Source organism: Astyanax mexicanus, chromosome 13, assembly GCF_023375975.1.
Source record: "Astyanax mexicanus isolate ESR-SI-001 chromosome 13, AstMex3_surface, whole genome shotgun sequence".
In the NCBI taxonomy this organism is placed as follows: Eukaryota; Metazoa; Chordata; class Actinopteri; order Characiformes; family Acestrorhamphidae; genus Astyanax; species Astyanax mexicanus.
The window spans coordinates 21,824,209-21,851,652 of NC_064420.1; the positions used below are offsets into that span (position 1 = coordinate 21,824,209).

Sequence of the window (27,444 nt, forward strand, 5' to 3'; positions counted from 1 at the left end):
TGCTTCTTTTCTGAGCATTAAATGTGTGTGTCCTTTTGTTAGTGGCTGTTATGGCTGGCTAGACACTGATTGGCTGGTTTGTTTGTTCTTTATCTTGCCTTGGGTTCCCCCGCCTGTCCTGTTCCTGTCTGTCTTCATAATGTACCTAAACATTGTATGCATTCCCACTTGTATCCCTCCTTCTCGTCTGACTGGCCTTTCTGGATGTTACGGATGCATTTTATTCATGGGCAGTCACTGAATAACTCTGAATCAAAGCGCTGTACTGTACAGTTCTAACACACACACACACATACAATTAATGGCCGTCACGCTTCATCAGCAGTGCTCTGAAGAAGGATTTCTCCCATGGCTCCAGTGACGGTGACCCTTGTGGACCGGAGACAACCTCCATCTAAACGCTCCATAAACCCAGCAATCATTCACCCACTGGTGCCTGACAGCAGGTCCCACAACTCAGTTTAAACTGAGGAGACCAATATCTACATCACCTGCATTGACACACTCTCTTCTAAACCATCACACACTCTCCTAAACTATCACACACACTCTTAATTCATCACACATGCTCCTTAAATCATCACACAATCTACACTCCCCAAATCGTCCCACATTCTCCTAAATCACACACTATTCTAAACAACAAACACTTTCCTAAACCAACCCATGCTCTCCTAAACCATCGCACACTTTCTTAAACCATCACACTCTCAAATCATTCCTCTTGATTATATTCCAGAGGTTTTCAATTTGGTAAAATCAAAGAAACTCATCATTTTTAAGTGGTATCTTATTTTTTTCCAGAGCTGTATATAATGATAATAATAATAGTAATATATAGCCCTTATTAATTGTGTTAATGCAATTATTTATACATAATAAAACACTGAATTCCCCAAATACACACAAAAACACACACATACACACACAGACTGTTGCTTAGAGCGCCATGTAGATCAGACTGTGTTAATCTGTGCTGTATATCGGACCCAGTGAGGGACACCACAAGCTCCTGACCCAGCACAGCCATCTGTGGGGGGACAGATGGACCCCAGTACAAAAACGCCTGGGGCGACACTTTCAGCAACCCTCCCCCACCCCCACCCAAACACACATACACACACAGCTCAGTTATGAAGGGTAGGAGGACACAGAGACCGACTGTACCTTTGAGCAAGGGCTCCACTGATACATTAAAAAGTTTAATAATAAATTAATTTGTTGATCAGCATCTGGCAGCACCCTGTTAGCTCTATGTGCTGCCCGGGCAACCGTCGAATTACAAATAAAAATAAACAAGGCTTTCCTCTGTCATGCAATCATCTCTGACTGGATTTGACCTTAATGACCCTTGGGTTTAGCGAGAAACTCCAGTCCCTGTAATCATGAAACCTGTGACAAGCTAGTAATGAGTGTGTCTACCTGTAATTAACTCTATGTAACATTAGAATCCACAGAACAAACATGAAGCCAATGGTCAATGAGTGTGTATAAGTGTGTATGAATCAGTGGTCAGTCCATTACAGTAAACTCAAATAAACAAAGTCAGTGGTCAGTAAGTGTGTCTACCTGTAAATAACTATATAACATTAGAATAAACATAAATAAACAAAGTAATTGGTCAGTCTGTTTACCTAACTACATATAACATTAAAACAATCAAATTAACATAAAGTTAGTAAGCAGTAAGTGTGTCTACCTGTAAATAACTCTATATAACATAAGATTAACCCCAAATAAGTGGTCACTAAGTGTGTTTACCTGAGCTTAACTCTATTTAAATCTAATAATCCCAAATAAATATAAATTCAGTGGTTAGTGAAAGTGTCTACCTATAATAAATTGTATATATAACATAAAAAACCCAAATAAGCATAAATTCAGTGGTCATTGAGTGTGTTTACCTGTATTTACCTCCATATAACTTTAGATTAACCTCAAATAAACATGAATGCAGTGGTCACTGAGTGTGTTTACCTGTATTTAAGTCTAAATAACATTAGAATAACCCAAATAAACATGAATTCAATGGTCACTGTGTGTGTTTAGCTGTACTTAGCTCTATATAACATTAAAATAACCCCAAATAAACATAAATTCAGTCGTCACTGAGTGTGTTTACCTGTATTTACCACTACATAACATTAAAATTATACCCAAATAAACACAAATTCAGTGGTTACTGAGTATGTTTACCTATACCTAACTCTATATAACATTAGAATAACCCCAAATAAACATGAATTTAGTGGTCACTGAGTGTGTTTACCTGTTTTTAACTCTATTTAACATTAGAATAACCCCAAATAAACATATATTCAGTGGTGTTTTTTCAGAGTTACACAGACATCCCTTCAGATTAGCAGCTGGTGAGGCTCATAGTGAAAGAGAAAGTCTGAAAAAGAGGCAAAAAAATAGTCTGTTGCAAACCTGCTTTCAATTATACTTGCACAACCACATACCTCTTAACTCCACCCCCACACACCCCAGCCTTTGTTTTGGGGAGACCACTACACACACACACACACACACACACTCTCTCTCTGAACATCATTTACTGCACACCGAGTTGCTCGTGTCTGTAATGAGAAAATGAATGCTTTAGCATAGGCAGTAGCAAGACAATTAAACAACTAAATGACCTGTTAAAAACACTTAAAGCGAAAGTTCAGACAAGAGTCTTCCCCTCTTTTTTCAGTAATATCAACACATAGCCGTCACATTAAGAGCCTAAAATTTAGCTCCTGTAGTTTTACACAGGGGCTATGAGGCTAATGCAGCTGACAAAGCAACTAGAAGCTAATATCTAACTATTAGCATGTGGCTAACCACATGTCTAAATCCCTAAACCTAGTAGAAGTGTTCAGCAATTTCTGTAAGACTACCTTATGTGGTTTCAGGTACTTTAGGACTATTTTTTGCACTTTAAGGCGCACAATATTATAAGGCGCACTAACAATAAACGTCAATTTTTTAAGAGACACTACAAGAAACTTATAATTCAGCAGGTCTCGCCGCTGGGTGATGGTGGGGTGGGTTTGGCTAAATAACTTAAGTAAAGCTAAGCTAAGTAAACAAAACTGTAAAAAAAAAAAAAAAAGATATAGAGTAAACCACTTCATTTTTTTACAATAAGCTTAGATTCCCACTTTTTTCCAGCACTAAGGCAAGCATTAGCATTAGCAAGCATTAGCATTAGCAGCTAACCACTGGCTATTAGCGGCTAATGCTGCTCAACAGCTCTACACTGAGAAATCCTGAGTGTTCCGGTAAGCCGGGACGATATTAGCTAGCAGTTCGTCCCACATAGCTTGTTTTTACACAGTAAACATGCAGGCTGAAGTTTGATATACTCACCTCTGAACAGCAAAAGAGCTAGTGATTAGCATGGTTAGCGGCTAATGCTAATGCTGCTCTAGTCTCGGTGCTAGAGAACTAAACTACAACTCCTGTATAAAGCTGTACATCAGCAGAGTAGCTTTAGTTCTCCTTATAACCTAACTAATAACATTCATACATAAGACGCACTGGATTATAAGGCGAACTGAAGATTTTTGGGAAAATTAAAGGATTTTTTAAGGATTTTTACAGTAACTCTTTTCAAAAACATAAAGTGAAGTGTGTTAGCAAGGCTAATTACATTAGCAACAGAATAACCCTGCACTCAAACATGTCTATTTCTTGTGAGTGTGTTCGAGGCTGTTAGAGATGTTGCATGTGGGCGTATATCAGCCTAGCTGGCTAACATTCTGGCTAATCTAGCCTTTACTCCTTTACTAAGCCTTATGTTTCATTTATCTCCAGACTGTCCGTATAATTTAGCAAAGATGCATCATATAGAACAGGAACAGTGAGCAAGAACATACTTCCCTGTTGTGTTCAGAACCACACCTCTGGGAATATGAATGAAATATGATAGGAATCACATAGGAAGTTCACAGAGCAGAAGGTATGGACCTCGGACCCCGGTGTGTGCGTGTGTGTGAACAAGGATTCTTAACCTGGGGGTCATGACACTCAAGGGGGTCCTAACATAGTCTATGGGAGGGTATGGGAGTGAAGCCATACTGTGTATGTGACTGCAACTCACTTGAAGCTCACACTTTAGGGACTGTAGAAAAATACCAGACTACATGAGAAATGAAAAAACATGTTCCCAAATGTGACCCAAATTATTTTTGCACATATCTTTACATTTTACTGTTGCTTTAATGTCAAGAGGTCACATCTGAAAACTGTCACACAGATAGGATGAGATGATGTATGTAAATGCAGAAAAATAAATTACAGACATATAAAGAATCAAGATAAACAAATGCAACACCAAAATGCAAAATACATAAAACAACTAAACTGGGAAACCAAATAATTAAGACCAGAATAAAAAACAAACAAAACGAAGAAAACAAAAATACTTGAATCAAAAACAAATCTGACACATACACAGCAAAGTAGCACACAAAATACTCTTAAATACACGAGCAGGGTGAGGAACACCCGGGACCAGTAAACAAAGGGGTGGGGTTACAAACAAGACACAAGGTGACAACACTAATGGCTAGGGCGGGGCTAGGGCGGAGACAGGGACAATGTGCTTGCAGAGCACATGAGGTAGGACAACAAAACAGCAACAAACAGAGAAGCAAGACAGGAACTAAAAAATACAAGACACACAAGGCTAAAGGTGTGACAATAACGTTAGAAATGTTGTCATTTTTTTTGTTAATGACCAGGTGATGAGTTATTATGAGATGTTTAGGACCCTAAAAAGCAGTTGCACAGTTAAAAATGAATACCACACTACCGTATCATAATTCATTCACATAAAATTGCCACTCTGTCTCTTGCTAATGTGAACTCAAGGTAAGCTTCCATTACTTGTGAGCTACATTAGCCTTGTAGCTCCAATAATAAACTGACTGACTGTCACTTTGATATTTGTATGCTGAGTAATCTCTAATAGACTCGATTATGTGGTTTCTGGCTCTGTATGACTCACTGTTCTCTAGAACATGAACTGAAGACTGTAAGCATCCTAGCCTGGCTAAAAACAGTAACAGCCAGTGAATCATTGATTTACTCAGTCATAATGTATTAGAAAAGTCTATTACAAATTACTAAACACTTCCACATGGTCTGAGGTAGAGTTTAGATTGTCTGAGGCAGACACTTTCCTCGGGCCCTGTCGGGTCGGGCTCAAGAAAATGATGTGTGACTTAGGCCTATGTTTTTTTAATGTGATGTTTCATTTTATAGCATGATAATCACAATATAGCATAGAAAAAATCACACTGTGATGGTTAAAAAAAGTTACTCAAGTTATAATATTATAATCCCACATCACTAGCCTGTGCAGTGTAATTACCTGTGTGTGAAGTGGACCGTTGTGAAAGAAACTGGATGAGGCACGATCACTGCGGTGCAGGGGTTTTTATTGGTGCAGAACAAAAAAAAAAAACTTCACAAGAAAAAAGAAAAAATATAACCAAAAAGAAACAATAACAACAAAAATGAAACTAAACAATAAAAGACAAAATCAAGCATTAATTAGCTTTGCTATCTGAGCTATTTTTGGGTACCTCACTTGCCACTCGTCCGTCCATAAACAGACAGAACAACGGAGAATGGTTTGTTAGACGTTATATATAAAGATAGAGAACCGACAGCAGTGCGGCTAGCGGAAATTAGCCGTTAGCCATGGCATCTGCCTGTATGGCTCTGCTAACGGAGGGGTGACTAAGGATGCACAACCAGCTGAGTGAAAAAGGGGTAAATATTAACATGCTTAAACATAGACAAATATACATATAAATGTGTGTATGGGTGAAGCGTGTGTATAAACTATTCTTGCTCTCTTGAGCATATGTTCCGTCTCACCAACGGTGAGACAGTGAAAAGGGGGGAGGGAGTTTCCACCCCTTTTACACTGTGCATGGTAATTGGTTGTGTAATTATATATAAAAAGATCATTTTTTTAACAGCCTACTTATTTTCTAAAAATGTCGGGTTTAAACCGGGCTTGGGTTCATCATGACTGTTTTTGGGTCATGCAGCTAGAACAATGCTAACTGGTGGGGTAAATGCTACGTTCTAGTCTGGGAACATGAAGTGGAATTTTGAAGTGGTAAACTCTGGTTTACGAGATGTAAGATATTTTGCACACTTTTACTTTTTTCACATATTTAGTATGGTTATACTTATAGTATAGTTCTTTAGTATAGTATAATACAGTTTTTAATGAGATTTTATGTAATTAAGCTCCAATTAGTAGCTATATTAGCCTTGTAGCATCAATGCTAAGACTTCAGACACCAAACATTTGATATTGCTGTTTTAAATCTGTTCTTGTTTATCCTCATTTCCGTCTGTACGTCTATGTACATCTATATCTGAGGTACTACTGCTGCGTCTATAACTTCCACTGAAACATAATATTGCAACACACACTCACACACGCCCTCCTGGTACTTTCCATCCCGCCTCATCCCAGAGCGAGCCAAGCACACACACATAAAAAAATCAGCTACACACAGCTCCCCAGAGGTAGCTGAGAGTTGATTTTGTTAGTGACTGCATGACCCTCAGCTGTGTGACATAACACACAAACACACACACACACACACAGGCTCTGTTTTTCCCGAAAGTGAGTCAGCAGGTCCAGGCCTTTTCCAAGAACAATATCAGAGCACACAAAACAAAAGTAGCAAAAAACCACAAGAAAGAGCAGCATACTGGCAGCATCGCGCAGCATTGCAAAGGAATTCTGCTCTAAAGGGAGGGCCGGACAATTACAGCGCAATGGAAGATCTTTCCAGAACTTTATATAGACGGGTGTCGGAGACGACGCTTCCTAAACCAGAGGGGTTTGCTGCGGTTCTGCGCCAAAGACACACAGAGAGCGAAAGCGAGAGCAGGAACACTAATTCCTTAAATGCAAAACTCAACTCTGTTTCTGGAACTGATGTTTATAATCTTTATAAAGCTGTAAAACTGACTGAAGCTTCTTCAAAACATTACTTTAAAAGATATGTTGATTATTTTAAGGAATCAAATCATATTAAAAGCAGTAGAGTGTAAAACTGTTAATCTAGTTTGGCAGAACTATCAAGGTCCTGTTGCTTCTCTATGTAGATAGATAGATAGATAGATAGATAGATAGATAGATAGATAGATAGATAGATAGATAGATAGATAGATAGATAGATAGATAGATAGATAGATAGATAGATAGATAGATAGATAGATAGATAGATAGATAGATAGATAGATAGATAGATAGATGAACTACTAGTGCAAAATAGGGTAGAACTATAAAAATAGTATTAAAGGCATCAGCAAGACTGAGAGTGTGTCCATAGAGTGTCCAGAGTTGCCGGAATAAAAAAAAGTGTCACAGAGTCTTCAGTTTGCTGTGTGAATCTATGTGAGTGAGTGTGTGTGGGTGTGTGTGTGAGAGCTTGCTAAATTAATCTAATCTGTGCACTGCAGCCAGAAAGACTCCTGCTATCCACAGGCGTTTAGCTAGACTTCTCATATCACATTTTCAGAGAAATATAAACAGAAACAAACAGAAACTAAAACTGAAATAAACCACAAGACAGCAAAATCAAACAGTAACTGTCTGATAACTATTTGTTAACTGTTTGGCAATTTTAGACTAGGCCACAGCTATGCTACAGATAGACTAAAGTAAAGCTACAGATAAGATCAGGGGTGTTAAACTTGTCCACACTGGGCTGGTGTTTTCACCAGAAGGTTTTCATTCCAACTAAGAAGAAGCACATGTGATCAGTTGCTTGATGGTTTACCAACCAACTGATTAAACAAGTGGAATGAGGTGTGATGCTGTAGATGTCTAGAATTAAAACCTGCAGCCACACCAGCCCAATTTGAACAGGTTTAACTTCCCTGCTTTTGATAGACCAGGTATACCACAATTACCCATCAGATAGACCACAGTTACCCTACAGATTGCAGTGGATTCCCTTCATTTTGATCATTGTTTATCTTTAGATAGTAACAAGCCACAGTTAACCTACAGTTAGACCTTCATAACCCTACTGATAGAGACAGGCTACAGTTACCATACAGATAGACCATGGTTACCCTTCAGACAAATCAGTTACCCTACAGTTAGAACACTGTAACCCTACAGACAGACCACACTTGCCTTTCAGATAGGTCACAGTTACTCTACAGAAAGATCACAGTTACCCTACAGACAGACCACATGTTGTTCGCCCTCTGCACGCGGTCACTCAGGTTTGTGGACGGTGGATTGCGTGGATGCCAGTGTTTCAGGGTGTCTCCAGGTCTATGTTACCTTCTGGCTCTCTACCTTTAGTTGGGCTGTTTTATTACAGATATGCCAGAGTCATTAGCCACATCTCTGATATTATTTTATATTTTCTGTTCTCTATAAATCCAGTCAAAACTAATTCCATCACTCTGCCATCCTCAGAGTTACTGACTGCCACCTGTCCAACTTGATACCGATGGATGCTGGACCCTCAGGCTCTCATGTCCCCTGTCTGGCCAGAGTGATGAAAGTTTTTGGAAGTCAGCCCTCCCCATCAATGACCCACCACAGATCAGCTGCTCATCATCCAGTTTTTGCAACATGCCTCGGACTAGCTGTTCACTCTCCACTACTGATTGTATCAAAGTTTACATGAACTCTAACTCTAATTGCTTTCATTACTTGTGTTGCTATACACCTGTATATAAAGACCTGTGTAAATGCATAACGACTTAATATTCATTTAAAAGCTGTTTGACCAGTGGTAGGATGCCCCCCCCCCCTCCCTTTTATGTGAGTCTTGGTCCTCCCAAGATTTCTTCCTTCTTCAGCTCTGAGGAAGTTCTATGAAACTGCTTTGTGACAAAATCAGTTGTAAAAGGTGCTACTTAAGTAAATTTGATTTGATTGGATATACCCCATAGATAGACCACTTTTATTTGAGACAGGCCATGGTTACCCTACAGATTAAGGTAACCACATATACCCTAGACCACAGTTATCCTACAGATAATGGTTGGCCTACAGATAGACAATGATTATCTTCCAGATAGACCACAGTTAGAAAAAGAGGACAGTTACCTTATAGATGGACCATAGTTACCCCAAGAGTTACCCTACAGACAGACCACTGTTATCCTTTAGTTTGATCATCATAATCACTCAGCACTTAAATGGGAGGCATGTATAGAGTAACCATGATCTAACACTAGGGTTTTTGTGGGTATATTTGTGTCTAATTGAACTTTAGGATACCCATGGTCTTACTCTAGGGTAATTGTGTATATACGTATTTGCATTTATAAGTGTGAGTACATTCCTATGTGTGTGTGTGTGGAAACTCCATCTCTGATCCTATCTGGAGCCTGCATTCCTGCCCCTCTTGCCAAAACAGCTCAGGGGTAAAATCCAGAACAATATGAACAGTCTCAAGTCTCCAGTCTCCAGCATTTCTCTCCCCGCCCTGATGGAGGAATCTTCTGGGAGAGATCTGTTCTAAGCTCTCCTTTCAATCACACGCTGCCAAACTCTCACACTTAGCACATGCCTGATGGTGGTCTTGGAGTAGACAGCAGTTTCCTCTCTCATCGCCAGGCTGTGCTAAACCAATCAAAACTCGATGTGTGGCACAAACCACACACTTCTAACGCAGCGAGAGCCAGCAGTTCGAAGTCTGCTTCATCAATCTGTGAGACCTGATCTAATCTGAACAGCTACGCCCAAATACAGCAACTGTAGGCTGCATTCCCAGACGTGGCAGAGTCTGGACCACTGTCTGAACAGGCTACAGACCGAACAGTATCTTCACACACTATTAAAACAGCTATTATGACAATGGATTCATTGTATCCTAGAAAGGCAGCATCCCTTTTTTTATTGCCTGGAGGGTTGCCTTCAATCAAATACTTCCCTTACATTTCCAAAGGACATTCCAGTGCGGTTTCAGACAGCAGAGAAAAAGTTGTGCTTTGTTGGAGAGCACCCAGAGGTTGTGCACATTTCATGACTCTAATGGAGTACTAATGATGGGTAATAAAAGCAAAAAGAGTGTAACTTCCTTCAGAATCTTCTGCAGCTTTTCTCAGAGTTGTTTTCCAGATTTTATTTACAATGCCTTGGAAAAGTATTTGACCAAGAAGAATTATATATATCACACTGTCGACAAATGAGTTGGCTTACAAATGGCTTCTGCTTGGGAATCTCAAAAAGTCCCAAATATGCTGGAAGAAAGAGGCCCTTAATTCTCCCAGAACTATTGGTAAGACATGGTGTGAATATGATGAAAATCTGTTAAATGAAAATCTGTTAAATCTGTTAAATAGACATGCAGAAGATTAAAGATCAAAAATGGCGACTTCTTCCAGTGCCGCAACTCAATTAATCCTAACCCCCAAGGCACTGCCAGGACAAAAAAAAACAAGTACTTCAAAACTCATTACCACAAAAAAGCTGGCAGAGGGAAAGCCACAGAAAGGCCAACAATCACTCTGAAGAAGCTGCAGAGTTGAGTGGCTGACACTAAAGTGAAGGTGCGCCAGTCAACCACAGAAAGAGCTTTGAAATACCTCAAGGTTGTGCAAAGCCACATTTCATGACTCTGAATGAGTATTAATGATGGGTAATAAAAGCAAAGAGACAGAGAGTGTAACTTCTTTGAGAATCTTCTGCAGCTTTTCTCAGAGGTGTTTTCCAGATTTTATTTACAGTGCCTTGCAAAAGTGTTCGACCAAGAAGAAATACTGTATATACATTACACTGTCGACAAATGAGTTGGCTTACAAATGGCTTCTACTTGGGAATCTCAAAAAAGTCCCAAATATTCTTGATGAAAGAGGCCCTTAATTTTACTAGAACTATTGGTAAGGCTGTGAATATGATGAAAAGCTGTTAAAGTAAGACCCAAAAAGCATGAAGACATGGACTTGCAGAAGATCAAAAATGGCAAGTTCTTTCAGTGACCGCAACTAAATCAATCCTAATCCCCAAAGCTCTGCATGGACCAAAAAACAAGTCTTTCAAATCTTAGTAGCCTACCAAAAAATAAAGTCACAGAGAGGCCAACAATCACTTTGAAGGAGCTGCAGATTTTAGTGGCTGACACTAAAGTGAAGGTGCACAAGTCAACCACAGAAAGAGCTTGTGATTCATCTGATTCTGATTCTCTCTTACAACTGGCCTGTAAGGGTGGTGATGGTGGATAGAAAGAAGCCATTACCGAAGAGCAACCACATCAGAGCAAGTCTGGAGTTTCCTAGAAAGTAGGGAGATCAGGCTAAAATGTGGGATTAGACTTTGTGGTCAAACAAAGAGACAAAAAAAGCAAACCAAATACTACACATTCTCCAGTGAAGCATGGTGGTGGCAGCATCATGTTGTGGAAATGCTTGCCCTAAGTATAGAGATTGGACATCTTCTAACCAAAGAATAATTTGATGGGACATGGAAATTCTGCAAGTCAACCTGCCTCTGTCAGATATTTTCTTCTTAAAATTCACTTTTGGCAATTTTGAAGATTTTATTGGTTCAGTTTTTAAGTTAGAATATGGCTCTCTGTTCTGACAACACACACACTCTCTCTCTCTCTCTCTCTCTCTCTCTCTCACACACACACACACACACTCGATAGAGCTAGAGAGTAACTGAACTCTAATAACTCTCGGTTCTGCTCAGCATCTCAGGTATCTTGGGGAGTTCCCACAGAACAGGCAGTTTTACAGTGTGGATGTGGTCAGAGATGTTCCTGGTTATATAACTCCATAGTGAAGCACTGACCAACAGAACAGGACAGTCAGAATACAATCAAATCTGCCTCACAGCAATGTTCTAACATCTAGCGCCACACAACACACCAACACAGACCAAAAGGCCACAAAGTCAGGAAGAGAATAAGGTTAACAAAGCTGTTAAGATAACAGCAGAGTGTTTGTATTTGTGTGGGTGAAAAAGAGAATGAGAGAGAGGGAAAGAAAGAGAGAGAAATGAAGATGAAGGAGTGCAGGAAAAGAGGAGGAATGTTTCTGTGGTTCAGACAAACAGGCAGCCAGCTTCATTCAGCAAATCACTCTCCTCATGTCTCTTAGTCTCTCTCCATGTCTCTCACTCTCTATTTCTCCAACTCTCTCTATTCATCTGTCTCTTTATTGTTCTGTCTCTCACTCTACCTTTTTTATACTGTCTGTTTCTCTCTCATACTTTTTTGGTCTCTTTTTATCTCCCTCTCTAATAATCTCTCATTCTCTTTTAAGGTCTCTCAACCTTTCTGTTCATCACTGCCTCTTGTTTTCTCTTGAGTTTTTTTCTCTCTCGTTCTCTATTCTTTTCCCTTAGTATACTTCCGTCTCTCACTCTGTCCCTATTAATTTTCTCTAAGACTTTCTATTTCTCTCTCACTCCTTTTCTCTCTCTTTATTAATTTCTCAGTCTCTTTCTTTCTCTAGCTTTCTCTACTTATCTCTTTCTGTCTCTTACTTTCTATTCATTTTTCACAGTTTCTTTCACTTTGTCTCACACACACATTTCTCTGAGTATTGTCTGTATCTTGTTCTCCATTCATTTCCCTTAGTATATTACTGTCTTTACCTCTTTCCCTATTCATTTTATCTCAGACTCTTACTATTTTTCTGTTTCTCTATCTCTCTCTCAGTCTCTTTCTATGTCACTCGCTCTCTATTAATTTCTCTCACACTCTTCCGGTCTCTCTCATGCTCTATTCATTTACTCTATTCATTACATTGTCTTATATGTCTTTGTCACTCTCTTTTTTCTCCGTTTCTTTATATGTCTCTCGCTCTCTATCAGTTTTTCTTAGTCTTTTTCTGTCTCTCACGCTCTCTATTACTTTTTCTCAGTCTGTCTCTCTCACTCTTTTTTTCAATTTTTTCTGTCTCTCTCACTCTATTTATTTTTCTTAGTCTCTTTTGGTCTCTCATTCTCTATTCATTTTCTCAGTCTCGTTCTATGTCTGTCACTCTCTTAATTTTTCTCAGTCTCTTTCAATCTCAGTCTCTACTCATTTTTCTAATTTACTTTCTGTCTCTCTCACTCTGTTTTTTTCAGTGTCTTTTTATCTCTCACTTTTTTATAATTTTTTTCTCAGTCACCTTCTATCTCTCACTCTCTATTTACCTATTTATTGTGTCTCTTGAGATCTATTCCTTTGTATCAGTCCGTTTCTATGTCTCACACTCTCACTACTCATCTCTCTGTTCTCATCTCTTGCTATGTCTCTCTCCTATTCCCTTTATTTATTGTACTCTCTCTCTCTATCTCTTACTCTTTATATATTCCTCTCATTCTTTCAGTCTCTGTTCATTTTGTCCTCTATCTTTCTGTCTCTTTTCATGTCTCTCACTCTCCCTTTATAGTCCTTTCATTTATCTCTATCTATCTCTATAGTCTCTCGCTATCTCTATTTTTTCATTTCACTCTGTCTCTCTTTACCTCTCTCTTTCGTCCTGACACACATACACACACACAGACTTCTCTAGAAATGGTTCAGTCTGAAGTGTTTTCTTTACCACTCGCTCTGACTGCTTAAGTGAGTGTGTGTGTGTGTCAGTTCAGCACTCCAGCATTCTTCCAGGGGGAAACAGAAGTGGAAACTGTTACAGATATGTCGAGGAAATGCTTTCTGTCTGTCCACACACACACACACACACACACACACACAAAGAGCAATCTTAAACACAATCCTAACCAAAGCAGAGCTCTGAGAAACTGTGTTTACAAGTTACTGTGTTACATAATCACCTACACCAGACCTTAACACACGTCTCCAGACACACTGACATTTATTACATCACAGTCTGTGTGTGTGTGGGTGAGGTGCACTACTACAACTACAATGATACAATACAATGCTAATATAGCTAACTGTAATAGAAGCTTATGTACACCAGTTAGCATGATGCTAACTGCAGGTGTAAATTATCACACTATGTAGAACCATATTTTACAAGATTCAATAAAGAACAATTTCATAAAGCTTTTCACATCATACAGAGAATTGCTTGAAAAAGATAGGAAGGAAGTGTGTGTGTGTGTGTGTGTGTTTAAGACCAGCAGGTTCAGGAACACTGAAGAATACCCACCGTAGGGGCACAGAAGCCTAAACAGGAAGGCTTATATTAAATCTTCTATCAGTCTTAGACAATTGATTGTAGTTCCAGTTTGACTGGTTCACCTGCTCCCCAACACACACACATCAGCTCCTCCTCATCAAATCTCCCGTATTTAATCCCTTTTGTCAGTGTGAGGGTTTGTGTACATTCCCTGCCTTAAGGCTCAGTAAGGGGAGAACCTTCCAGTCAACAATCCACACAGCACACACACTAGCTTCCCGCAGAACACTGGTGTAGAATTGCAGACCAAAATAGAGCTGAGTATCAGAATTCAGTATATTTTTAGCAATACCTGTTGAAAAATAGTATCAAAAGTACCTGAATGTCGAAAATGTCTGTTGTAATGTAGAAACGTTCTGTGTTACTGAGTTCTGTAACATCCAAGATTTTTGTTCATGAAATTCTACCAATTGTACAATTTTAAACAAACAAAGTATTTTAAACCAAGCAAAATGTTCAGTTCTGTTACAAATCCTGTTTTAGAGCAAAGCTTTTTGTATTGTTAAAGCTGTGTCTCATTAAACATATTAAATATTTTATAAAATTAGGTGCAGTTAGAAAATGTTAAAGTTAGTTGGTTTTACTGCAATTCACAATTCTCTTATTTAAGTTCTATGATATTGTACAGTTTTATTGTTACTGTAATTCTGTGCTATTGTTGAAAATATTGGTTTCCTGACCCTGCTGAAGGAAAGCCTACCCACAGCATGATGCTGCCACCACCATGTTTCACAGTGTGGATGGTGTGTTCAGGATTCAGTACTACATTTCTGCCATACATAGCACTTTATATAAAATGTAAAATGTTGGTCTCATTTGACCACAGAACCTTCTTCCACATGTTTAGTGTCACCCCCTACATGGATTGTGACAAACTGCAGATGGCTCTTCTTATGTCTTTCTTTTAACAACGTTTTTTTTTTCTTGCTACTCTTCCAAGGCCAGATTAGTTGAGTGCACTTATAGTTACTTACTGGACGGATTCTCAAATCTCTGCAGCTCCTCCAGAGTGACCATGGGTCTCTTGGTCCTTGGTCCACATTATGCTGTTTGTTCACCAGTGTTCTTTAACAAACCACTGAGGTTTTTACAGAACAGGTGTATTTATACTGAGACTAAATTACACCCAGCTGGACTCTAATAAGCAATTGGCTTTTAAAGGCAAATGACTGCACTGATTTTTTTACAATTATGTGCAACTTTGTCACTTTGATCACTTGAATCTCAATGAAATACATTTAAGTTTGTGGATGTAATATTTTGTTCTATTAAATAATTCAGTATTTACATTGTGTAACTCAGAGGAGGAGGCAGGATGCAAATGCAAGTCTTTTTTATTATCCATAATTAAACTAACAAAGAAAAGAACACTAGGGAGTATAAAAAGAAAAGGTAACTAAAACAAAACACTGTGAAACAGAGGATAAACTAAAATACTGAACCAAACAAGCAAGCTAAGCAAACAAAGAAACAAACTAAATAAAGCAAACCTGAGACACTGAGGACAAACAACACAGCAGGTCTGTGGCTAAACAAAACAGATGAACACAATCTGGACAGAGTAACGTGACAAGTTGAGACAAACAAAAAGCGCGACAGAGAACAATGGATCACATGAGGTATTTATACACAGGCAAACACTAGGGACACCTGTGGAAGTAATGAGGGGGCGGAGTACAAATGAGACACAAGGTGACAACAATAATGGCTTGGGCAGGGCTAGGGCGGAGACAGAACAATAACAAAGCAATGCCATGTGCTCAAAAAAGCACATGGCTGGAAACACAAGACAGGAAAACAGGGCAGGAGCACAGAAAACCAAAAGAGGGAAAAACACAGGACAGACATGGGCTGAGGTGTAACATCACCCCCCCTCAACGGCGCCACTACCAGAGGCGCCGAGAGAGAGAGGGAACAGAACCAGACGAGACAGAACTACGACGGTGGAACTATTGACATAACAGGAGACTGGACTTTGGACGAGAACTGAGACTGGACAGACGACTGGACAGGGGGCTGAGACTGGACAGGGGATACATACTGGGACTGGAATGGAGACTGGGGAGGTGGGAAAAACAGAGACTGGACAGGGGACGAGAACTGAGACTGGACAGAGGGCTGTACATTGGGCAGGGATGCAGACAGGGCAGGGGACATGAACAAAGACTGGACAGGGGACGGAGACTGGACGTTAGACTGGGCAGGGGACCGAGACTGGACGAAAGACTGGACAGGGGACCGAGACTGGACGAAAGACTGGACAGGGGACCGAGACTGGACGAAAGACTGGACAGGGGACCGAGACTGGACGAAAGACTGGACAGGGGACCGAGACTGGACGAAAGACTGGACAGGGGACCGAGACTGGACGAAAGACTGGACAGGGGACCGAGACTGGACGAAAGACTGGACAGGGGACCGAGACTGGACGAAAGACTGGACAGGGGACCGAGACTGGACTGTGGAGAAGAACATAGACTGGGCTAGGGGCTTAGACTGGACAGAAGACTTGGGCTGGACAAACTGGGTCTGGACAAGACAGGGCGATGGAACCGGGACAAATACACTAACTGGGACTGACACAAATACGGTGACCGGGATGGGAACAGAAAAACCACCGGGGACAGGAATGGGAACAAACACAGACACTGGGACCAGGACAGGGAGAGACATGGGAACAAACAAAACTTGGGGATGCCCAGGACTGGCTAAAGTCTGTGGGGTAGTTAGAGGGGCCAGCCTGGGCACAGTTCTTGGGCAGAGGTCCGGGGGCCTTGGGGCGGGCCTAGGAGCCCGTGACCTGGGAGCAGGCCTGGGGATAGGCCTGGGGGCATACAAAGTTCTGGGAGTGGGCACAGGGTCAGAGGCGGCCGGAGCCGCGGGCACAGGGTCAGAGGGTACCACAAGAGTGGCAGGCACTGCTTGCACTGGAGCAAGTTCTGGAGCTGAGGCAGCAGGTGCTGGAGCTGGAGCTGAGGCAGCAGGTGCTGGAGCTGGAGCTGAGGCAGCAGGTGCTGGAGCTGGAGCTGAGGCAGCAGGTGCTGGAGCTGGAGCTGAGGCAGCAGGTGCTGGAGCTGGAGCTGAGGCAGCAGGTGCTGGAGCTGGAGCTGAGGCTGGAGCAGCGGGTGCTGCTGGTGCTGGAGCTGGAGCTGAGGCTGGAGCAGCGGGTGCTGCTGGTGCTGGAGCTGGAGCTGAGGCTGGAGCAGCGGGTGCTGCTGGTGCTTGAGCTGGAGCTGAGGCTGGAGCAGCGGGTGCTGCTGGTGCTTGAGCTGGAGCTGCGGGTGCAGCTTGAGCAGGCGCGGCGGGTGCAGCTTGAGCAGGCGCGGCGGGTGCAGCTTGAGCAGGCGCGGCGGGTGCAGCTTGAGCAGGCGCGGCGGGTGCAGCTTGAGCAGGCGCGGCGGGTGCAGCTTGAGCAGGCGCGGCGGGTGCAGCTTGAGCAGGCGCGGCGGGTGCAGCTTGAGCAGAATCAGAGGCGGCGGAAGCCGCGGGTAGTGCTGGATCAGGGGAGGATGGATCACCTACAAGGGAGGTACTGTGCAGGTACTCTTCAAGTACTTTGAGTGCCACAAAAGTCCAGCAATCCTCTCCCAAATCCTCCCTACCTCTGCGTATATATTCTGCTATGTCCATATTTAGGTCGCATCTTATGTAACTCAGAGGAGGAGGCAGGATGCAAATGCAAGTCTTTTTTATTATCCATAATTAAACTAACAAAGAAAAGAACACTAGGGAGTATAAAAAGAAAAGGTAACTAAAACAAAACACTGTGAAACAGAGGATAAACTAAAATACTGAACCAAACAAGCAAGCTAAGCAAACAAAGAAACAAACTAAATAAAGCAAACCTGAGACACTGAGGACAAACAACACAGCAGGTCTGTGGCTAAACAAAACAGATGAACACAATCTGGACAGAGTAACGTGACAAGTTGAGACAAACAAAAAGCGCGACAGAGAACAATGGATCACATGAGGTATTTATACACAGGCAAACACTAGGGACACCTGTGGAAGTAATGAGGGGGCGGAGTACAAATGAGACACAAGGTGACAACAATAATGGCTTGGGCAGGGCTAGGGCGGAGACAGAACAATAACAAAGCAATGCCATGTGCTCAAAAAAGCACATGGCTGGAAACACAAGACAGGAAAACAGGGCAGGAGCACAGAAAACCAAAAGAGGGAAAAACACAGGACAGACATGGGCTGAGGTGTAACACATTGGATCCCACACACCTGAATTGTGGAGTGTGGGTGGTTTATCTGGTACACCGTCACAGTGCCCACGGTGTGTAAGTTTTATTTAGAAACAGGTTGAAGGTCAGTGTACGGCTCAGCTACAGCGTGAGAATTCCTCAAGCTGTTTGCTGAAGAATGCGTACACACACATACACACACACACACAGAGCACACACTAATCCCACTTTATTCGTCACATGCGTCCCACACACGCTAAATACACAAATACGATCATGCAGAATCTAAATTCCACCAGGGGGAAAACAAAGGTATGGGTTATTGAAACCACACTCTCACACACACACACACACATAAGGAAAAAATGAACAGTTCAGGTGTTGTTCTAGCACTCATGATGTTTAACCTTTAATCTGCCCCTTCTCCACAAAAATGCCAACTAAACACTTATACGCAGACACACACACACACACACAAAGACACACACTTGTCATAAACACTCCTATACACCAGAACAGGAGATAAGAGAAGAAGCTTTGATGTTTGACTGAAAGAGTTAATAACAGTATCTCATACACTATAATCCACACTGATGATTAGAGCAGAAATATCATCTCTCACACACACAGAGCAGTACAGTCCCAAACCTACCATTACTGTCAATGAATTTTTGTGGAATAACGTCACACACACACACACACACACACACACACACACACATAGAGGAATGAGGGGGAAAAGAGGGATCTTTGATAACCAGCTATAATTAACGGCTGTGTGATGTCAACACAAGACTGCCCAGACCTGCACAAGCATGAGAGGCTGACTGTGTGTGTGTGAGAGAGAAACCCTTCTATTAGCAGACAAGACACTGAGGTTCTTCATCTGTATCATCACTTTCTGAGTCAAACCTTGTATCTTGTATGCTAGCAGTAAATCCACTATAAGGCCTGTAAGTCTGTTTTCAGACTGCTAGTCAGGTTGTATCCAGTTAGATTTTTGATAGTCTGGACAGTCTGGTCCTAAAGGTATCTAAAACACCTTTGGAGGTGGTTTAAAATGTGATTACCTTCAGATTTGTATATGTATCTCAATCTGGACGCTCAAATCAGAGTCTTATCAAACCTATCAACCTTATCAAATTCAGAGTGACGGAAGTTTGACGGTCCAAGGAGTGGCAAAGGTTGGTTACTGACACCGAACTCGTACCACAGCAACCCATGCAGATATGTGAGTGATGTCCAGACACACAAATCTGATGTGATCACTTGATAATAACAGTGTGGACAGTAGGGGTGTGCTGAGATCTCGTGCAACAAGATTTAAACGGCACAGTATTTCTCGCCAGGTGTTAAAGTTGTCTTGTGAGGGGTGCCGAGTGGTCCAGCGATCTAAAGCGCTGCCACTATGAGCGGGAGGTCGCAGGTTTGAATCCCCGCTCATGCAGCTTTGCCATGAAGCTGCAAGCGCTCAGAGAGGGAGCAAAATTGGCTTCACTCCCTTTAAGTGGGTAGATGGCGCTCTCTGTCCACATCACTAAAGGGTGATGTCTGCAGCACAGGGCATCTGTGAGCTGATGTACCGGAACCGAGCCGCTGCCCTTTCCTACAAGCTGTGATGCTGCTCGGTGTCAGTTCAAAAAGAAGCGGTCGCTGGCTTCACATCGGAGGAAGCATGTGCTAGTCTTAACCCTCCTGGTGTATTGGGGCATTACTAGTGATAGGGGGAGTCCTAATAAGTGTGTGGGGTAATTTTCAGAGTAAAATTAAAGAGAAAATAGAAAAATGTGAAATAATAAAAAAAGTTGTCTTGGAAGACTTATGCACATGTAACCAAAACAAATGTTTGATAATTTGGGCGGTAAATCACATCGATGAATCTGCTGACTGAACACACTGTTCTGTTAATTGTGTGGTGAACTGAGCCTCGAATGAAAGCAGTGGTTTAATCCATACACTGATCAGCAGCATTTGCTTCTAAAACACACACATATTTCTACACCTCACAAACTTATGGTGTGTGTGTGTGAGATCACTTCTAACACCTTTTCTAAAATAATCAGGAGGTTCAAATTTCTAACCAGCTCTCCCAGTGTAACACCCCCACCCCAAACCTGGCCCCATATGTATTACATATACTGTATATATATATATATATATATATATATATATATATATATATATATATATATATATATATATATATATATATATATATATATATATAGGGGTTGTACAATGAAACTGAAACACCTGTCATTTTGGTGTGGGAGGATTCATGGCTAAATTGGAGCAGCCTGCTGGCCAATCTTCATTAATTGCAATATTGCAATGCACACAACATTATGGGTGACATACCAGAGTTCAAAAGAGGACAAATTGTTGGTGCACATCTTGCTGGCGCATCTGTGACCAAGACAGCAAGTCTTTGTGATGTATCAAGAGCCACGGTCTCCAGGGTAATGTCAGCATACCACCAAGAAGGACCAACCACATCCAACAGGATTAACTGTGGATGCAAGGGGAAGCTCTCTGGAAGGGATGTTCGGGTGCTAACCCGGATTGTATCCAGAAAACATAAGACCATGGCTGCCCAAATCACGGCAATCAATTATTGTGGTATAAACCCAAGTGTTTCAGTGTAATTGTCCAAACCCTGTATATATGATGCCCATGCCATCAGCGAAGATAAAATCCATATTGATGGAATAACCTGGTCATTTAGTATATTCAAGTAGTCAGCTGACCTCATTCTTTGATGAAAAAGGTTTGGTTGGGTGCCTTCACCTGAACATATTGTACTGCACTCTGCCATCTTGCATGCCCAGTGCAATGAAGGTGATCATTGTCTTATCTCTTCAAGAAAGCCTTTATGGGAGTGTGACTTCACTCTGTACTTAGGAGGCCGTTACACACCTTTACACACAAAATAGATGGTTTCTGTTAGAGCTGGATAATATATCGATATATATAATATTTTATTGTATTGTGATACATTTTCACACAAATCCAAATCTACATTTCAAAATCCTGTTAAATTGGATGAGGTGCAGCATAAATTGTATATAAATCACTGTACTCTGCAAGTATTGGAATAGGAGTTTTTTTATAAATAGAAATTATGATAGACATTTTAGTAATATTGTCCAGCACTATATTAAAATTTTAATTAAGTCAAATTAAGCACCTTAAAAAATCATCCGATATGCACTGAGAATGTTGTCTGTAAATACAGGCTGAGGCCCACCTGCAGTTCATTAGAAGCCCCCGTTTCTCCTGACTGAGTCAGTGAGCCTGACTGGAAAGTGAATGTAAACAGAGCTGAGAGAGAAACAGCCAGTCGGAGGAAACACAGCTTTAGCTACTGTTACGCAACACACACACACATTCACACTGAGCACAGTGACTCATCTGAAAATGTCCAGTCTAAACACTACAGCTGCATCAATAAAGAGAGAGACAGAGAGGAAAACAGAGAGAGAGAGAGAGAGAGATTTAGTGAGCATGTGCAGAAGTGTGTGTGTGTGTGGGTGTGTGTGTTTCTGGCGTTTTTGTGACCTAATTGTGTCAGCAGCATCATCCCTGACATCACAGAGTACCAGCAACCCCCCCTACACACACACACACACACAACCTCACACACTCATTTGCATGAATTGTGATTGAGATGAGCAGAGCTGTGTGTTAAAGCCCCGTAAATACCAGCTGAGCTCCATTATCACACTCAAAAGCCCCCCGCTCTGGATGACCACCACATGGGAGGCTCGGGTGGGCCGCCTACTGTAACTGTACGCTGGCGGGTCCTATTTTAGCCGCAGGGTATGAGCTAGAGGGTTGTAAAGCCCACTCGCATTAGGCTGTGTGTGGGACTCTCTGGAATGACTGAGCTCTATGCAATACCTTTGAGACAAAACTGATCATAATGATGCTAATGATGCTCTCTAATGTGCTTTATAGCTAAATGTAATCAAATCTCCTCACACCAATGTTCCAAACACTGAAGGCAATCAAACGACCGCACAGCAATGTTCCACTATCTAGTGTAAAGCTTTCCTAAGAGAGTCTAAGCTGTTACTGCAGCACCTCCTCGACTCTGAATGGATCCCGCAACTACAGGTGCTCAATGTCAGCCTGACAGCACTGCCCCACCTCCCACCCTCAGGGGGTCCAGACTCTCTCCTTGACCCTCGGGGGGGGGGGGCGTGCAGTAACCTCCAGGGGGTTTATTTTGGGTGTGGGGGTCTCAGAGAAAAGGAAAGTTTCACAGACCCACCTCCCCCCACCCCTTCAGAAAAATCAACTATTAACACACAGCAGGAAAAGAGAGAGAGAGACACCTCAAAATAAGACCTCAAAAAAAAAAAATCCTGGGGACACCCACCCCACAGAACGTGATTATTATATAATCATAATTATTGATTAATAATATAATTATTATAATAATCATAATGTTTTTTTCTGTTATAAATGTTATTATTGTGTCTGTTATATATGTTCATATCACTGTTGTTAATTGTTATAATGCTTTGGCAACACTGTGACTCACAGCCATGCTAATAAAGCTACATATAATTGAATTTAATTAAGAGAGAGAGAGATAGAGAGAGAGAGAGAGAGAGAGAGAGAGAAAGAGAGAGTGAAAGAGAGAGTGAGTGTTTATATGTTTTGATGTATTTGTTTATTTCTGATAGTTTATGTTTACTAGCAGCACCAACACCCACATCAAAGGATGATATATTAAAGGGAGTGTCACTCTTTGATCTTTCTGATTAAGACTTTATTGTTCTACAAGTCTTATCAGTACTGAACACACACTGCCATAACACACACACACACACACAGTAATAACACGCCACAATAACACACTGCCATAACACACACTCCACACAGTTCACAGTGAGGGAAAGACAGAGCGTAAGAGACTGATAGAGGAAGGAAAGAGGGAACAGCATAAATGGGTCCGGAAGAGGATATAAATATAAAGCAATAAAGAGAGAGCATACAAAGGTATACTGATAGAAAAAGAGAAATAGAAAGATAAGAAGGGAGGGAGGGATAGAAAGGCCTACAGTGGTTGAAAGTGATAGATAGATAGAAGAAGAGAGAGGATTACAGAAAAGGGGACATAGAAAGAGAGACAGCAAGACAGAGAAGTGGACAAAAAGAGAGAGCAAGAGAGACATATAGAAATAAAAGAAAGCAAGAGAGAAAGAGGCATAAAATAATAAAATAGAGGGCAAGGGACAGAGAGACATACATATAGAAAGAGAGAGAGCAAGAGAAAGAGAGACACATAGTAAGAGAGCAAGAGAGACCTGTAGAAAGAGAGGAAAAGAGACAGAGAGAGAGAGAACCATACATATATCAAAAGAGAGAGAAAGATCATATAGAGCAAGAGAGAGATGTAGAAAGAGAGGGCAAAGAGAGAAAGACATGTAGAAAGAAAGAGGGCAAGAGAGATAAAGACGTAAAAAGAGAGAGAGAAAGAGAGCTTCATGTAGAAAGACAGAGGAAAAGAGACAGCAAGAGAGAAACAGACCTATAAATAGAAAGAGAAACAGAAAAAGGAAAGAGGGCTACATAAAAGCAAGAGAGAGAGCAAGAGAGGACAGAGAGAGAGCAACAGAGAGAGAGAGACATGAAGAAAGAGAGCAAGAGACAGAGAGAGAGCAAGAGAGAGAGACATGAAGAAAGAGAAACAGCTATAGAGAGAGACACACACACTTTCATCTCCTGCTATAATAGACTGACAGACAGAGAGAGAGAGAGAGCACGCGCTCCCTTTTAAGGAGCTGGGCACGCTGAGCTTGTGCAGATGTAAACACCCGGATCTGCGAACACCTGCACACACACACATACACACACAAGCGCGCGCAGCTGGTACTCACGCACTGCCTCCTGCTTGGCCTCGAGCTGCCCCACGTGCCGCTGCACCCTGCCCGCTGTCTCGCGCAGTTTCCTCAGCCTGCGCTCGGTGCGCGCGAGCTCCTCCTCCAGCTCCTCGAACACGGAGCCCGCGTGCTTGGCCACGTCCGCCAGCTGCCGCAGAGTGCGCGCGAGAGCCGCCCCGCACAGCGCGCGCAGGTCGCGGTCCGGGCTCGAGCCCCGCTCGCGCTCCTGCTCGCGCTCCTCGCGCTCACTCCGCCACACGCAGCGCGGCTCCACCGCGCGCTTCGAGAACGGCATCCCGTGTGCGCGGTGAGGGCACGCGCGCGCCCCGGCTGCGTAAAATCCACACGGCGCGAGGAGAACTCTTCAGGGTCCAGATGTGAAGAAGTGTTAAAGCTCCCTCCTCCTCTTACTGCAGGGCGCGGGAGAGCGCGCGCCGCTCCTGCTCCATCCTCGCGCGCGCAGAGAAGCTCCTATAGCTCCGAGAGTGTGTAGAGCGTGTGAATGTGTGTGTGTCGCTCCGGCGCGACAGCAGACTGCCTGCCTGCTGTGGGACGTTTCAGCTGCACTTTCAGCTCGAGCTGCTTTTAAACGGAGCTCCGCCCAAAGCCCGGAGCACAGAGCAGCGCGCGCGGATCCGGAGCACACAGAGAAACGTCACTCACAGCCTCAGCCAATAGCAGAGCGGGGAGCGAGAGTTACGGGGAAACTGGAGCCTAGTTTTATCCAGTGCACATTTACACACATCACGAATATGGTGCTCTAATGCTCTAATAAAATACACATTAGTGTGTTCACAATTGCACAATTAACACAAATAGTGCAGGTTTCGCAGGTAAGTACACTAAATATTAACATATAAGCAGTGGCGGACTTAGCAATTTGGGGGCTCAAGGCGAATTTAGCTTGGGGGCCCATCAATAAAAAAAAAAAATATTGATCAATAAAATACTAAAAATATTGAAAATGAATAAAAAATAATTAATATAAAATAAAAACTCATTTAAAACACAATCAAAAGCTATCTAACTAACTATGCTAACTATCTAGTGCGCAGAATAATATCAGTTTCAGTTAGTTTCCGTTTCAAATAATTGAAACAGCTCCCCAAAACCTCAACCTATCCTTTATATTTGACAATATTTGATTAACTTTACAGGTCCTCACTCATCTTAATTTATTTAACTAAACTGAGTTTTCAAATTATTTCTAGCCTCGCGCTGAATTCAGCTCCGTGCTGCGGGAGAGAGAGAGAGAGAGCGGGCACGCAGCTCAGTGCACGGTGCATTTTGCCTGATTTCTCTTGTTTAAATATCAATAAATATGTGAATTCAATATTTTTTACTACCATATATTTTACTTCACTTAAGAGGACCTTATTTATTAAAACTTTTTTTTAAAATGCAATGCCACGCGCGCTTTCCTTGTGACTGACGCTAAACTGTTTGATGCAGCTGTTATATTATATTATGTTATATCAATACCATTTTAAAGTTTTTCGTTTCTATGTTTTAAAATTCGTTAGATTATATTTTTGTCAACATTTTGGGTTTATTTTCGTTTGTTATTTTTCTAATAATAATAATAGAATTTACATAATTTAAAGTAAGTCAATTACTTTTACTAGTTACATTTATAGTGCGGTAACTCCTTAGTAACAAGTAAATATAACTGATTACTTTTTCAAAGTAAGGTGCCCAACACTGGTTGACAATGAGCAAGTTTCCCGACGCACAAGAGCAGGCTTATTCTATTTGCCTGAATAAGATGAAATGTTTAAAATTAATACAGACATGTAGAAAAAAACGAAGACAAGCTGTAACCTAGATATAAATAATAATATCTTAATAATAATAGAATAATAATAAATAATATAATAATATGCCAATTAGGCATATTTATAGCAGTAGGGTATTTTAATTTTCATCCCTGACTCTAATTCATTTAAGTTATATACCTGATTTGATATTTTTCCATACAATCCCTGCTAAAGTTTTAGGTGAAGGAGACCCAAAGAAGGTAAGTGCATGTTTCTGGAAAAACAAAAAAGTGGGCGTGGCATCGCAATGGTTACCATCCATAGCGACGTTGGGTCATAAATGACGATATGGCACCTCCTCATCCTCCTCCTCCACCAAAACATTCGGGTCCGGTGGTGCTGACACACTAAAAAAAGCTTATCAGTTTTGGAAGAGCATCTGTTTTTAGTTTAGCCTCTTCCTTCTTTTTTCGCTCACCACTTGTACACTTAATTTCACCTTATTTCGTCTTTCACAAGCAGCGCGTGTGCGTTCATGGCATGGCCACAAGGCATGGATGAAATATTCCATTTTAAAGCGAAAGAGGGGTGTGGACGGAATCTGTATTTCTTTGTAATTTATTGTGTTGTCTTTGTTTCCATTTTAAACATACAAGAATCACCATTTATGAACGCACTATCTGTGAATTACTGTCCAAAGGGCCCCAATTACCAGCTGTAGGCCTATGGGAAGTTTGCAGCTAGTCATGGGGCCCCTGCAGTGGGCTGCAGTGGGAGGGGCCCAAGGCAGTTGCCTAGCAATGCCTCTATGCAAAGACCGCCTCTGCATATAAGCTCCATCCCAATTGTGTATTAACTAGTAGTTACGTACGCTAATTTTTTGAGTAGGCATTAAACGACTTATTCAAAGAACATAATCATACATTGTAAAGACTGTACTATACAGCTCTGGAAAAATAAATAAATAAGAGACCACTTAAAAATAAAAAAATAGTTTCTTTGATTTTACCACATTGAAAACATCTGGAATATTATCAGGAGGAAGCCGTCAAAACAAGCTGAACTGCTTGAATTGTTGCACCAGGAGTGGCATAAAGTTATCCAAAAGCAGTGTGTAAGACTGGTGGAGGACAACATGCATTTATGAACATGAAATTGTTTTGTTTGCATTATTTGAGGTCTGAAAGCTTTGCATCTTTTTGTTATTTAAGCCAGAGAATATTTTTATTTAGAATTTGGGAGAAATGTTGTCCGTAGTTTATAGAATAAAACAACAATGTTAATTTTACTCAAACATTTACCTACTCATTATCTTGAATGTTTAAAGACTTTTCTATGACTGTGAGCATCTGGTTCTTATCACTGTCTTGTACTAAGATCTTCCACTGACTGTGGTTATTTCTAATCACCATCTTGAATGTATTGAGACCTTCCCCTAAATGTGATTGGTTCTAATCACCA

General features: G+C 41.5%; 1 protein-coding gene across 7 annotated transcripts in view; it reads right to left on the reverse strand.

Moving 5' to 3' along the window:
* Window positions 1–24,768, reverse strand: part of nhsa (Nance-Horan syndrome a (congenital cataracts and dental anomalies)) — a 112,461-nt gene extending 87,693 nt beyond the window's left edge. For all 7 annotated transcript variants that reach the window (XM_049486378.1, XM_022677510.2, XM_049486377.1 and 4 more), the window contains exon 1: window positions 24,224–24,768. In XM_049486378.1, coding sequence (XP_049342335.1) covers window positions 24,224–24,521 — 298 coding nt within the window. In that variant the 5' untranslated portion in view covers window positions 24,522–24,768. The remainder of the gene's footprint in view (window positions 1–24,223) is intronic.
* Between the last annotated feature and the right edge of the window lie 2,676 nt (window positions 24,769–27,444).